Raw genomic sequence first — 15597 nt, forward strand, 5'->3', positions numbered from 1 at the left:
CTTTTCTGAAAATATATTGGTGTCTCAGTTAAAGTATTATGACCATGGACATTTGTTGCAGTGTTGACAACCATTAGAAGCCACATAAATGCCCATAATGAAATGTTTAAAACAATACTAATAATTCACATATTAGAATACTATGCAATCATGAAAAATCATTTTTAAAAATAAATTTATTTAATTTATTTATTTAGTTTTGGTGGCATTGGGCCTTGGTTGCTGTGCGCGGGCTTTCTCTAGTTGCAGCGAGCAGGGCCTACTCTTCATTGCAGTGTGTGGGTTTCTCACTGCAGTGGCCTCTCTTGTCATGGAGCATGGGCTCTAGGTGCATGGGCTTCTGTAGTTGTGGCACGTGGGCTCTAGAGTGAAGGCTCAGTAGTTGTGACACACGGGCTTAGTTGCTCCGTGGCATGTGGGACCTTCCCAGATCAGGGCTGGAGCCCATGTCCCCCACATTGGCAGGCGGACTCTAAACCACTGTGTCACCAGCGAAGCCCCATGAAAAATCATTTTGAAGAATACTTAATGGTGTGTGAATATGTTAGAAGGGTACAAAATTCTATATAACAGAATAATATGTTTTATATAAGAAAAAATATAGGGCTTCCCTGGTGGCGCAGTGGTTGAGAGTCCGCCTGCCGATGCAGGGGACACGGGTTCGTGCCCCGGTCCGGGAGGATCCCACATGCCGCGGACTGGCTGGGCCCGTGAGCCATGGCTGCTGAGCCTGCACGTCCGGAGCCTGTGCTCCGCAACGGGAGAGGCCACAGCAGTGAGAGGCCCGTGTACCGCAAAAAAAAAAAAAAAAAAAAATCATGTACTTCTAAAAAAGGAAATTATAGAATGGAATAGGTTTAGTTTCTGCCTCTGAAGATGAAACTTTTTTAACCAGGCCATGAGTTCAATTGTATAAACTAGAAGCCTAGATATAAGAAATGTAATTCTTTGTTTGTTGGAGACAATTATCTTGCCAGTTTCTCTTTGCCTTCTCCTCCATGAAAACAAACATTGCCACTCTATGTTAAAAGGCTGAAGTGAGAATTAAGAGAAAATGACTAGGAAAATATGTACATTGATACCATTGCTGCAGTATAACTAGCATCACTTCTATTTGTATGTGTTGCAGTATAACCTTGAATATTTGGATGCAAGCCATAACCATGTGATAACTCTTGAGGGATTTAGAGGTCTGATGAAACTTAAGCACTTAGACTTGAGCTGGAATCAACTGAAAAAATCTGGCGATGAAATAAATATGTTATGCAAACACACCACAAGCCTTCTCACTCTGGATATTCGACATAATCCATGGCAAAAGGTATGAAACAGAAATGTTTATAAAAAAGCAAACAATTATTTTTATTTCAAAGCTGTTTTCTCACTACTATTCAAGAATAGCCAGAAATAGGCAAACTATCTTTGTCTCACTAGAATTCCCTTAAGTATTTCATAAGTTGAATTTAGTGTAGTGGTCAAGTGAATAAAATGTTACTATAAGAAAAGTCTTTAAGTTCACATCAGACTTTCTTTGCAACCTCTAATAGTTTAAGAGTATTGTGGTTTTAAAAGTGCTAGATGTCACTGCCATTTGCACACCTTCAGAGAATTTTCATAGTGCAGTATAGCTCAGCATGCTAGAACTCTATTGTAATGAGGCATAGGAACCAAGAATAATAGAATACAGTGAGAGAAACATACTATTAAAGGGGGAAAAATTAACAAAAGCATGTTTACTTTTAAATTAACAATAGTATGTTTCTCTCACTGTATTCTATTATTCTTGGTTCCTATGCCTCACATTCCCTGATGAACCTGAATTATAAAGTCTTGTTTATGTTCTGTTATAAAAGGAAATTTGATTGAACGCTATTCTTTCTCATCACAAAAATATGTAGATTCATGCTAAGAAATTTCAGTATTCAATGATTATATTGAAGAGTATCTCCAAGTATTTAAAATAAGCCCCAAGTTTATAATTTCAAGACTATTCCTTTCCTTGCTTTTCAAAAATGTATATAGACTGTGTTCAACATTTTTAAAAGGGAATAAAGCATGATTGGTTCTATTAAATTGGCCATATTATGATGTTTATACTATTGTATTTCTCCTTTTTAGCTCAGTAAAATTGAAGAATATTTTTCTTTTGCCAAATCAGACTTCCTGAATGATCACAGTACAGCTATAGCCCTGTTGCCAAATTAAATGTCAAGAGCTGAAGATCTGTATTGGATCACCCATGGAGCTGACTAGCTAAATGCTGATATAGATAAACAGGAGGCACTGCAGTTGTTCTGTGAACACTTTTCACCACAGTCACTTTTCAACAGCTTGTGGGATTTCTTCTCTTCACAAGAGTAGAACTATCCACCTTCAAACAAAAAAGATTAATTCTTAAATATAATTTAATTTCAACTATTATTTAAAGAATTAAGCCTTTATTTTTAGACAAATATAATAAAGTAGGAGATGCATAATTTGAATTATGTGGGAAGGAACAAAGAACTCCTTTCCATGTCATAGCACATGTAATATTTTGTAAAAATTAACTTTTGGTATTTTTCCCAAGCCAGCCACATTAAGACTGAGTGTTATTGGCAGATTAAAGACTCTTACTCAGTTAGATGGAGTCCTTATTTCTGAAGAAGAAGCAACAGCAGCTATGAAATTTATTTCTGGGACAAAGATTACTCAGGTTGGATTTCACTGTTTAATATTTCTTGTTCTATTTAGAATATACAAATAGTATTTCCCATACTCTTATTTTGTTATTGAGATTTTATATTCTCTCTTAGCATGCTAATAAAAAAGTCAGTCTATAACAATCATATCACTTGAATTTTTTTACTGTTTAAATGTATTCCATTTAAATACCAACTGGTTGTATGGATTCTTATCCCTGCACACTACCCCCAAAATACCTCTAGGGTAACTGTTTTTTCCTAGTCAACCTGAACTCACCAGAGTCCTTTAGAACCTACATGAAAATAAGCAACTTTCTGTGGATAAGGTAAGCTTCGAGGCCTTGAGAAAGCATTTAGTAAATTTTTTACCTAGTATTGATATTATATGTGTCTGGCTGAAAGAAAACAAAACCTATTAACTTGGGGAAGGGGAAATACCTATATTATCCAGATTAAGAACGCTACTTTGGCCAAAGTAGCTTCAACATCCTAAATATCTCCACTCTAGTTATCTAGCTATTTACTTTTTGTGGAATATTTGAATATTAATTCCTTAATGTAATGTTTAATTTTGTATCTGTTCAAAGTGAAGGAAAGAAACTCTTTTGTTGATAAGAATATAATTAACTCCTGAAGAAGAGTTGGGGATTTATCCTACCAGAAATCAAAACTTACTAAAATCCTGTAAGACAATGTGGAATTGGCAGAGTTAGACAAATAGACCAATACAACAGAGTATAAAGACCCAGTGTAGACCCACACATACCTGGAAACTTGATAAATAACAGAGCTGCCTGTACAGATCAGGGAGCTAGTCAATAAAAGTCACTGGAACAAGTGCATTAAGGCTTTCACTACAAAAAGCAAAACCAAAAATGTTTTAGAAGAAAAGATCAGAGATTATCATTATAACCTTGAATGAGGGAAGAATTTATTATGCAAGAAACAAAGAGCATATAAAGATTAGATTTGTCTATGTTAAAATTAATACATCTATTCCTCAAAGGGCAGAAAGTGAAAAGACAAGCTATATACTGGGAAAAGAAATTTGAAACACATCTGACAAAAAATATTCTTTATATATCCAAAACATATCAGGAAAAAGACAACCAATCAAACAGAAAACTGAGCAAAACATTTAAACAGACACTTCACTGGAGAGGAAATCAGAACAGCCAAACAACTTAGGAAAAGATGCTCTACCACATTAATACTCAAGAAAATAAACATTAAAACTTAAATGATCTACCAAGTTATGGCCACTATTGGGGGGAAAAAAACCCTTGACAATATCAAGTTTTAGCAAAGGTTTGAAGTAAAGGTTACAATTGGTACAACCATCTTGGATAACAAGTTGGCCCTATCTAGTAAAGCTAAATATATACATACCCTAAACCTAGCAAGTTATATACTCGAAAGAAACTCTTGCATATATATACCAAGAATCATGCACAAGAATATTTATGACAGCAATGCTTATAATAGCAAAAAACTGAAATCAGCTCAATGTTCATTGATGGGAGAATTGATAAGGAAATATTATATAGCAATGACATATGAATGAACTACAGCTACAGGAAGAAGCATAGAAGAGTCTCATGGATATAATGCTGAGCAAAAAAGCAAGTCATAGAAGAATATAAACATATTCAATTTACATAAAGTTTGAATATGTATAAGGCTAATATTTTATTTATGGATATAAACATAAGTCTATAAAGAAAGAAAGTATGGTAGATACAAAATTTGAGATCATTTGATTGCTTCTTAGGGAATTGATTCACTTGAGATGAGTGATGGCTTCCAAGGAGAAGGAGAGAAAAAAAGATTAGGATGGGGCACCCAGGGAGCTTCTAGGGTAGTAGGAATATTCTGGCTCTTAAACTGGTTTCATGATGGATTATATGGTGTTTGTTTTATAATAATCCTTTCACAGTTTTATAAATATTATTTTGTGGTTAAATGTCTGCTAAAACAAAAAAATGAGTGAGATATATAAAGTATATCCAGATACTGAAAACATTTTAAGGTAAACAAAATGTCATATTTTAAAAGTATTCATTGGCCGCTCATCTAGGAAACAATTCTTTTAACTATATATATATGGACCTCTCTGTGCTATTTCGTTTATGTGTTTTTCGTTTTATTAGTTATCTCTCTTACGGCATTCTAGTACTAAAGAGGAGAGATCACGGATTCTTAGTATATGGCCTTCTGCCAAAATTCTGACACAGATTTCAAAGTTAGGACCACATTCACATCTGAGTGGAAACTGGTACTTGAAGGTAAAGACAATTTATTAAACCTAATATAAAAATTTAATTTCAATTGATTTTTTAGTCAGCTTTGGCCTTTGTATATAACGAGGGCATAGACAGGTAACGGGCAGAAAACTGGAAGAGCCAAATTAAAAGTAAAAGAGAAGTCAAGTCATGAGTAGTTATGTCACAGGGGCTAGAACTCAGCAGTGGTCACTACAGAACAGGAAATTTAGGATAAAGGTACACTGCAAAACCAAAGGGTAGATTCTGAGAATATATCAAAATAAGCAAGAAAACTTTAAAGCTCAGAGCCAGAGACCAAGCCAAAAGTTTGGATGGCGAGGTAAAAGGGATCAAGAATCCTGGCAAGAGAATGGGGGAACTGGTCAGAATTCAGCCAAGGCTAAGGGAAAAGTTATGGAGCACTAGCAGCTTCTTGCTCAAGAAGCACCCTTTTACCTCTTGCCAAAGATAGAAACTGGGCTAAGGGAATCTGACCCTTGAAAATGGAAGATATTAGTGGCATTCTTTTTATTACAGAATATACATAGATATTTAGCTGTGATGCCGGCTGTGTGATAGTCTTAGCTGACCCCACAGGGAGTTGTGAAATTAGAATGGCCCTTTAAATCTGTCCCAAGTTGGGCTGAGATGGCCAGGCCTTTCTTTCCTTTCATCATTGGATGTGGGCCAACCTGGGAAGGAGCATGACCTTGGACAAGGCAGCTCTCTGCTGCTGATGCTGTCCCTGAAGGGACTGACAGTTGAAGGCTTTCTGCCAACAGCACTTGCAGCAACTGGGACAAGTCCTTCACTGCTGGGAATCTGACTGGCACAGCTCAGTGTCTGTAATACCATATAAGTTCCTCTGAGTTATAATCTTGTCAAATTTTACTTTTCTGTAAACTAAGAGCTTTGCAATATCTTTAGTTCCTAGAAGACTTTTTATGTTACTTATCACATTTGAATTATTTCATTAGCCTTTTTATCTTATAACATTGAAGTTATTGATGTCATCCAGAAGCACCATATAATGTGAATTATTCTACAGATAACTGCCTTAAATTTAGATGGGCAACATCTTTTTGAAATCACAAATTTAGAAAAATTGGAAAATTTGAAGTGGGCATCATTCAGCAACAATAATCTCACTAAAATGGAAGGCTTGGAATCTTGTGTTAACCTGGAAGAGCTCACATTAGATGGAAACTGCATCTCAAAGATAGAAGGTAAGGTATTAGAGAATTCTAAAGTCTTAAAATATGAATGTCTAATTAACAAGAGCAAAAAGTGAATAACACTGAGGATAGAATTTCTGAAGAGGAAGGTCTTCAGAGAATTTCCAAGAAGGTTTGGAGTAGAGTATTCTAAACACCTCTCTAGTGGGATCTGTGACTGACTGCTATATATAATGAGCCCAACTAGCTGCCTTCCCTCCCCTCTCTTAACCAGTGTTTACCATCTGTTACCAAACTTAGCACATTACAAACTAGTCAGTGTTCAAAATCTGTACCATTGAGTAAATAAATGAAAGAATGAGGTGTGCTTTTGAAAAAGATAAAGCAGCTCAGTTCATTTTTCAAAATATGGAATTAAGGTTACATTTGGAAATTTGAAGACTTTTAACAAAATGAACATTTTATTCACTGGAGGTTGAAAATCAGATGTACGATATAAACTTTTACTGGGATCCACATACAAGTACAAATTAAGCAGCTTTATTAATGCCTGCATAAGTGTACACACACACATCATGCATACTTATCTAGGTATAATACATTTCTGGATGTGCATTTTGGTAACAAGGCTGTCCTTGTCAAGGAGAGAAGGTAGGAATTGAAAATCATGCCTGGCAAAGAGACTTAATTCACACTTTATTAGCTTTTGAATTGTTTTTAGCATGTGTGTACTACCTTTTTCATAAAATAGAAAATTTTACTTTAAAAAATTACATATGCAAAAGCAAGTATTAAAAACAGCATGTATAACATTTGTTATACTTCATTTTAATGGCTGTTAACAATAGTTTCTAAAAATTGCTTGATCATAAGAATCACTTAGGATACTTATTGAGCATATAGATCCACAGGCCTTCCTCTGTAGATTTTAGCTAACTAAACAGTGAGGGGGGGCAGAGGTGTAGGTCAGGCATCTGTGTTTACAACTATCACTAGTCTCCATTCCCATACAATAGGGTGTTAATTTTGCTATGTATGTAACAATTGAGAACCCTATTTCCTTTTTATTCCCCTCCATAAGCCTACTGAAGGGAAGACTCCTTCAACCTGTATTTTCCCTATACCCACTTTTCAAACACAGCTACCCCACTAAACTTTAACAGATATTTATCTTCTTTTTTCCAAACATAGATAGGCTTAATATGCATTTAAGGATTTTTGCTTTGATACTACATCCTAACTTGCCCTAGATTGATTTGCTTTCAGCATTTCATAGTCCCATGATAAAGGCTGGTGTGGAAGGGGTGCATGAATAAAATTTATTGAGGACTGATTATTTATTTGCCAAAAGCTATAACTGATACTTTTCAAATGCCATTCCGTTTAATTCCATAACCGTTAGAAGTAGATTTCAGTATATCCATTTCATGGATGAAGAAAATTTGTCTCGGAGGTTACATAATTTTACATAATTTACCTATGGTCCCAAATCTAGTGTGAAACCAACATTTGAAACCAGCTCTGACTCCAGAGTTCTTATCTGTCAACTGCACCGTCCTACCTACAGTTATAAAGTGTCTACAGCACGTAATGTACATAGGGGGTTAGATTGTGGTGAGAGGAAGCATTTTCTAAAGTTCTGTCTTAGACTACTTTCAAGCATACAAAGGTAGCATTAGGTTCTTTTTAATACAAATGATGGCACAGTAAGGAATACTTTCCAGAGTGTTGTATTCTAGTTCCTTACCCTTAATGTTTTACAATGGGGGTTGGTGATTATTTTGAGCTTTGTAAAGTAGAGCTTTATATTATTGTGATGGTGAAAACCTTAATTAATTACATAATTTAAAGGTTATTTGAAAGCTTAATTCAGTATTTCCTATACAATACCTTCCCTTAACACCTAAAAAAAATGAGTCTACTTCCAAAATTGGAATTTAATATATTATCTAGTACACATTCTATTCTTCTTTAACAAAAGGAAAAACAATGATGGTTAATACTATAAAATCTGTAAAGCCATTTGAACTTAGAAAAAGAGAAACAGTAAAACAACCAGCCAGGTATTTTTTAAATTAACCTTTCAGTGCTGTCTGAATCTTTTCTTGAATTTGCTTATTTTTCTAGGCATTTCCAAGCTGACTAAATTAACCCGCCTCAGCGTAAATAATAATCTCCTCACTGGTTTGGAAAAGCATACTTTTGATAACATGCTTCATCTTCATTCCCTTTCTCTTGAGAACAACAAAATCACTTCATTGAGTGGTTTACAAAAAGCTTTTACACTAATTGAATTATACATAGGCAATAACTATATTGCTCTCAATCAGGAGATCTACAATTTAAAGGTGACTATCTGGAGTACTAATGTTTTTGGTTTTCTAAATATTTTCTTATTTCTTTATACTATGAAAGTAATGCATGTTCACTGTACAGAATTTGGAAAATATAGAAAAATGTAAGGAAGAAAATAAAAATCAAGAAAAATGTATTTGATGGCCATTTCCTACCATTGGGACTTGCAGTGGCCTCTTTCCTTTTGCTGATACCATATTGCTAGGGCTTTATCTCCTACCAAAAACTTATGTCCATTTCCTATCTTTCCTTACTTGCAGCCTTATCCTCATTGTATTCCCCCAATACAACTACTTCTAGAGCTGCAGAGTCAACCTAATCAACAACAGCAACAAAACAAACCATTTTACATTATAGATGAGGATTAGTTTTACTCCCTCTTGTCTTAACCTCTCCCATCCATATCTACTCAGGGCCCTTCCTTCACAACAAACGTCTTATCTAATAAGGAAGCACATTTTCCCTTAAGATGAATTCTGCTACTCTCTTACAAGGCAGAAGCACTTCAGTTTTATCCCTCATCAGAAGACTGTTTTTCATTGTTTCATTTCACTGTTGTATCTGTATACACACATACTATTTAACAGATCATTATTCCATAAACAAAGTATATGTTTTAAACTTTGCTAAATTTCTTTGCAAGTCTTTATCATGGGTAATACATTTAGCACCAGCATCCAAAAAGGGATTCTGATCATATAATATAGACCACTGAAATACCGCACAAAATTAGACCTTAACAGTATGAAAGTATAACGCTTGCACTAAACAGCAGCATACTTAAAAGCACTCAAATCACTATGAAATGATAGAGTAATTTAATATTAAAATGCAAGGATGATTAAACTCTTAAGGGGAAAAAAACTTGTTAGAGTGAGATATATATGTATATCACTTTAAATGTATGTATTTTTATTACCAGGGTTTATGCAACCTGGTCATTCTAGACATGTATGGAAACATTATTGTATGGAATCAAGAAAACTACCGGTTGTTTGTAATATTTCATCTTCCAGAACTGAAAGCTCTGGATGGAATCTCAATTGTAAGTTGTTTTATTGACTCATAGCATTTGGTCCAGGCTTCATATTAATATATCCGTAGGCCATAATCATTTTGAATGTTGCTTTATCACTAGTATGTTACCCAAACTTATTATGCTTATTAAAATCTAGGTCTCCAAAGCACATTTTAGATCTGGGTTTTAATTGTTTAAATTGAGGCAGTCTGGGAGGGAAGATGCTACGTACATTTGCACCCACTGAATTCAGTGCCTAACAAATTTATGAGACAGGATAGGAGAAACTGCCCTGGACCCCTACCGTCCTCTTGGGCCTAAAAACAGCTTCGTGTTACCTGGAAAAATACAGTTGTTAAGATTTAAGAAAAACATATTTGAACCAAAAAATGGTATGTCAACATTACTAGTAAACTATACTAGTAAAAAATAACTTTTTATACTGTGTAAAAAATAACACAGAACATAGGACTGAATATGAAAGCAATATTTGGAAACTTGGATTCTATAACTAGTAAGTTCATACAGGGCTCCTGATTTCCATGTAACAGGATAAGTGCAAAACAAATGGGTGAAGAATAAAAAGTTTCCCTGTGTAACATTGCCTAGCCCCTGTCAGACAATAAAACTCATCAAATTTCTAGGAAACTGAGAGATAGTTCATGATTATTTGGGACTTTGAGGTGCTCTGAGAAGATTACTAATTCTAACCCTGATTTTTTTCAGGGCCCTTCTCAGAATGAAGAATCAAAAATATTCTCCCCCAAACACAAACAATTCTTTAGAATCTTGTATACTGGGTTTTATTTAGGTGTTGGCTTTCATTGAGGGACGTTTTAAAAACAGTCTCATGAAACTAGTACTGTATGTGCTCCAATGGTGGTGTTGAGTATCTTATCCTTCCTATCTCTCTGTGTCCTCATTTGAAGGGCCACCTGAGAAAGTGCTTTTAGAAGTCAGTGTAGGAAAACCTTTCCCCCCTGAGGAAAAGTTATGCTCTCCTCACTGACAATGAGTATTTTTTAACTATTTTCCTTTTCATTTTGACTACCTAAAAGCTCAGGGCCACATTTATGGTTCAATGACAGAAACCCTGTAGGACTTATGGTCTATCTGTCCCTATCCCCAGCTTTGATCTATTTAACTTACATCATTCTCAGTCTTGATCTTCACTATTTAGTATTTGCATTTTACTATTTGATTATATGTTCCTCCTGTAAGCTGCCATAAATTCTTTGTGGAATGAGGTAGAATATAAATATATGAATTAATAATGGACATGAAGACTAGATTGAATAATTTAGACTTTAATTGAGAGGTAATGGGCAGGCATTGAAGATTTTTGAATTGGGGAATAACATATTGAAAACCATATATTAGGAAATTTAACAGCAGTGTTTAAAGTGATTGATGAAAAACCAATAGGAGGCTATTAGCGTGGTCTACATGTGAGGTAATGAGAAACTGAAATAAACCAAGGGGAAGTGGTTTTAAAAATGGAGAGCTGAAAGGTAGGAGAAATACTGGGAAGAATTGACAGAACTTGGCAACCAATTAAATTTGAAGGACGAGGAAATGGAAGAATAAAAGATGTCTACAAGACTTGAGTCTATTCCACTAAGAGATATCATAACAGAAATATGATTACAGGAAGAAAAGCAGTTTCAGGAATAAGATGATTAGTGTTAGACACACGAAGAAAGCTGATAATTAAAACCAAAAGGATATAACATTGACTAAGGAAAGAGAGTAAAGAAAGTAAAGAAATCCAAGTGAGCCTTTAATACTTCCATTTAGGAAATGTAAAGAGGAAAAGAAGCCACCAAAAGTAGACACAGAGGGAAGTAGAAGAGCAATATAATCCTAGAGTGTTTGAGAGGTAAATGGACCTGGACTTTAGAAATGACATAGTCTAAATCCTTTATTTTATGAATGAGCGCAAAGAACTCCAGAGAATTTAAATGACATTCCAAGTGACATGACTTTTTAATGGTAAAGCATGGACAGCTGAGCCTCACTCTGTGCCCAAGGCTCCATGGATATATAATCATACCAGGAAGTAAGGGAGTGGTACTGGAAGTTCCAACCCTCTAATCATGGTTGCTGCCCCTGGCAACCAGCCCCCATTCTTAAGGACTTTCCAAAAGTCATCTTGTTAAGATACTCAGACTGGTTGAAAGGAGCTTGTCATAAATAGCAACACAGTCCTTTCACCTTTATGGCTCTGGACCTATTTCAGAAACCGAAAACAAAAAACCAAATATTATAATAAAATATGCCCCTACGGCTCTTATATAGGAAATTATGAGGGTTTGAGGAGCTGTGTGCCAGGAACAGTAGACAAAGACCAAATATAGGTTTCTTTTTTTTTTTTTTAATTTTTAATTTTTTTTCTTTTTTTGCGGTACGCGGGCCTCTCACTGTTGTGGCCTCTCCCGTTGCAGAGTGCAGGCTCAGCGGCCCTGGCTCACGGACCCAGCCGCTCTGCGGCATGTGGGATCTTCCCGGACCAGGGCACGAACCCGTGTCCCCTGCATCGGCAGGCGGACTCTCAACCACTGCGCCACCAGGGAAGCCCAGGTTTCTTATTATAAATCACAATATCACAGCTCATGCTCTGGCCTTTGAACACAGATCCTTTACAGCAAAATGATCAGAAAATTCAAAATATATTGGAATATTACTGTAATCCCATTCAGTAATTATCCAGTCCATAATCATATAGAAATGTCTCTCACAGTGAGGCCACTCAGATTTGCAGGTTTCCATTGGAGACTTTGTCAGGTTCCAAAAGCAGGAGTGGTCTCAAAACACATAGCTTAATCCTTTCTTCAGGCATCTGATATAATTGAACTGAGACAATATCATCTCTTGCTCTGAACCCCTTTTGAGGTAATATAGTATTGGATTTCCTCATTACATAACCTATTTATTAATTCCTTTACCCGTAAGTGCCCTTCCCTGTTCTCTCCATTTACACCCATACTTTTCCACCTTTGGAAGGGATATTAGATTTGGCCACTGTGCTGGTCTAGTCTAGCATATACCTCCCCTCAGTCCACTCCGCTTCAGATAGGACAAGGTTATATAGGTGCAAAACTAGTGGGCTATTTTTGCCACCAGGAAATACAGATACATTCACTGTTAACCCCAGTTTTGCCGGATGGGGTAAGGGTAAAACCTACCCCCATCAGACCTTTAGGAATCCTGACAAAAGGCTTAAAAACATAGTTTCTCGCTTAGGAATTATCCCTGTTTCCAGTATTTGTAGTTGTAGCTGTGGTCCTGTGGCCACTGCATCAGGTAGAAAAAAAACTTGAGGTGATGTGAGGAAGAATGAAAGAAAAAATATAATGGTTATACCAGCATCATCCTTCTTTCGCAAGAATTGCATAGTCATATCAGCATCCTTGCCCCATCCCCCAGATGCACCAGAAAAACAGAAGTCTATCCAGTGGGGACCCTCCTTTAGCCCCATTCATGTTCACACTGAGTATGAGCACTCTTAGGAAGGTATTTAAGCCAGCCCTTCATGCTTTTATCTCCCCCCCATTTTAGACAACCAATGTTTTAATTGCCCATTCTAGTTCTCTATCGAAGTACTACTCTGAGGGGGATATCTTTCTGCCCACTGTTAGACATTATGGGCTGTTCAGTGTGTTCCTTGGTCTGAAGAAATAAGTCAACTGTCCATATTGGTGCAATATCTTCTGTTCCAGTTCTTTTATAGCATTATGTGCATTTGCATTTACACTGGGTAAGCAAATCCCAGTCCAGAGTCAGTATCTATTCCTGTCAAGACCCATTTGTAGTCCCCCAGGGCTACCGGCCTCAGTCTGACTGGCCAACTATATTCAGGGCCTTCCCACAGGGAAATCTGCCACATAGCCATCTGCAGTCTCTGTCTCTTTTGCTGGCAGACAGAACAGTTCTTATTGGCATTTAGTGCCTCAGAGGGTGCAAGAGGAATATGTCTAGATTCAACCCATCTCCGCACTGCTGTAGACCCCCAATGTCCACCTATTTTATAGACCGAGGTGGCCACCTTAAGTGAGCATATGGGCATATCTGCTTGTCGATTCCAATTACCTTCCAAAATGGGAAGAGAGTTCAGATGGGCATCAATGTGTCCTACTTTAATGTACACCTCAAATTTCCATAGGGCTGTGCCCCATATGGGCATCCTTTTAATAGGTCAGGTTTCCATTGCCCTCCTGCCTGACCATATGGCCAGGCCAGGAACAGTAGATGAAGGTTTCTTATTATTATCTCAGTAACACACCAGAGGACTCACCACAGTGTCATTCCTCAGGTCCCAAGGTCCCTAGGTGGTCTGCCTTCTTCTCTGCACCTTTCAGTCTCCTATATTTATTTTATATATAATATCCAAGGGTTTAGCTGTACTTAGTAGGAAATAGGGAGAAATGAGGCTATTCCATTTTGACCTGGAACCAAAGAATTAATGTCATTTAGTCATCTGTAAGAGAGAACCTCACTTTCTAAATATCCTCATATACAGGAACCACCAGAGATTGAGTGTGCAAAAGATTTGTTTGGTGGCAGACTTACTTCTGACATGATTGCTGAACGACAAGGACATTCAAACTTCACCCAAATGCAAGAACTAAATTGGACTTCATCATCCATCAGGTACAATCATTTTATTCTATGCTATTTGATATTATAATATATAGTTATTATTTTTCTAAGGTTTATAATTTATACATCTTATCCAAATATAACCAGTAATTCAGAAAATCATCTACACTACTTCACAATCTCATACTAACTTTACCATCTTTGAATTGCATTAATAACTTTTATTATCACACACTATGATTAAAAATGTCATCAATCTCTTTCTAAGACCTTATATTTCCCTTTTCTTTTACAATCAAGCTTTTAAAATTAGAACATACTAGGTTTGCTCCTCACATTGTATCACTCTAATCCAATGCTCTCTGGCTACCACTGCCACCATTCCTCTGATGCTGTTCTCATGAATGTTATCATTGTCCTTCTGTTTAATAAATCCGTTTCTCTTCTTTTTCTATTCTGCACTCTTCACAGGCAGACATCTTTAGCCATAGTTTTAATTTATGACGATGACCCCCTAATTTACCCCAAATCTAGCCTCCTAATTTGAATATTCGATTGCTCTCTAGATAGCATCTAGGAAACAACATTCACCTGTTGTCGCCCAAGCCAAAAATCTAGAGTCCACTCTCTCTCCTTTGTCCTCCATTTTTTTTTTTTGTTTGTTTGTTTGTTTGCGGTACGCGGGCCTTTCACTGCTGCGGCCTCTCCCGTTGCGGAGCACAGACTCCGGACGCGCAGGTTCAGTGGCCACGGTTCACGGGCCCAGCCGCTCCGCGGCACGTGGGATCCTCCCGGACCGGGGCAGGAACCCGCGTCCCCTGCATCGGCAGGCAGACCCCCAACCACTGTGCCACCAGGGAAGCCCTTGTCCTCCGCTTTTAATTAATCACTACATTCTATAGAGTCTGTGTCTTAAGTATGTGTCATAGTTCCCCCCTTCTTTCCATAGTCATTGCCCTTGTCCTAGGTTTGGGGAATTAACTAATTTAGAAACTATTGTTTTTTTGTCTTATACAACCTTACCTGCAAATCCATCTATTATCCATACCGCCTTCTAAGATGCAAGTTTTATCAGATCACTTCCCTTCTCAACATTGTTCAGTGTCTTTCCACTGTCTACAGAATAAAATTTTAAATCTCTTTGTACAACATAGAAGGCCCTTCCTTTTTTATTACAGTTTTTCTGAATCCCATTTCTTGAGGACATAGACAGTGACTTTCATATTTGTTGTAGCCTTTCCAAACATATTGTCTGCACTTAGGAAATAAACTAATGAAAACATGTCAAAAGAATAAATGACTTTTAATGTATAAAGTGTGTCATAATTATAACTTTAGGGGTGAGGATTTGTTTAAAGGTGTGGTAGGCTTTTGCACAGCCAAGGAAACCATCAACAAAATGAAAGGACAACCTACTGAATGTGAAAAAGTATTTGCAAATTAAATATATGACCAACAAGAAGTTAATATCCAAAATATATAAACAGACCATACAATTCAAC

At 36.6% G+C, this 15597-nt stretch overlaps 2 protein-coding genes across 3 annotated transcripts in view; one reads left to right on the forward strand and one right to left on the reverse strand.

Annotated features, from left to right (window-relative positions):
• LOC111173101 (uncharacterized) overlaps nt 1-15597 on the reverse strand; it is a 161045-nt gene that overhangs the window by 54829 nt on the left and 90619 nt on the right. The gene's annotated exons all lie outside the window — the stretch shown is intronic.
• LRRC9 (leucine rich repeat containing 9) overlaps nt 1-15597 on the forward strand; it is a 93081-nt gene that overhangs the window by 46971 nt on the left and 30513 nt on the right. The window contains exons 17-23 of the mRNA XM_089906269.1: nt 1130-1321; nt 2570-2695; nt 4835-4969; nt 5997-6174; nt 8251-8471; nt 9401-9523; nt 14016-14146. Coding sequence (XP_089762395.1) covers nt 1130-1321; nt 2570-2695; nt 4835-4969; nt 5997-6174; nt 8251-8471; nt 9401-9523; nt 14016-14146 — 1106 coding nt within the window. The remainder of the gene's footprint in view (nt 1-1129; nt 1322-2569; nt 2696-4834; nt 4970-5996; nt 6175-8250; nt 8472-9400; nt 9524-14015; nt 14147-15597) is intronic.

The sequence above is a fragment of the Delphinapterus leucas genome, chromosome 2 (assembly GCF_059928025.1).
Source record: "Delphinapterus leucas isolate spDelLeu-1000000601 "Yukka" chromosome 2, BTC_Dleu_Yukka2, whole genome shotgun sequence".
NCBI classification, from domain to species: domain Eukaryota; kingdom Metazoa; phylum Chordata; class Mammalia; order Artiodactyla; family Monodontidae; genus Delphinapterus; species Delphinapterus leucas.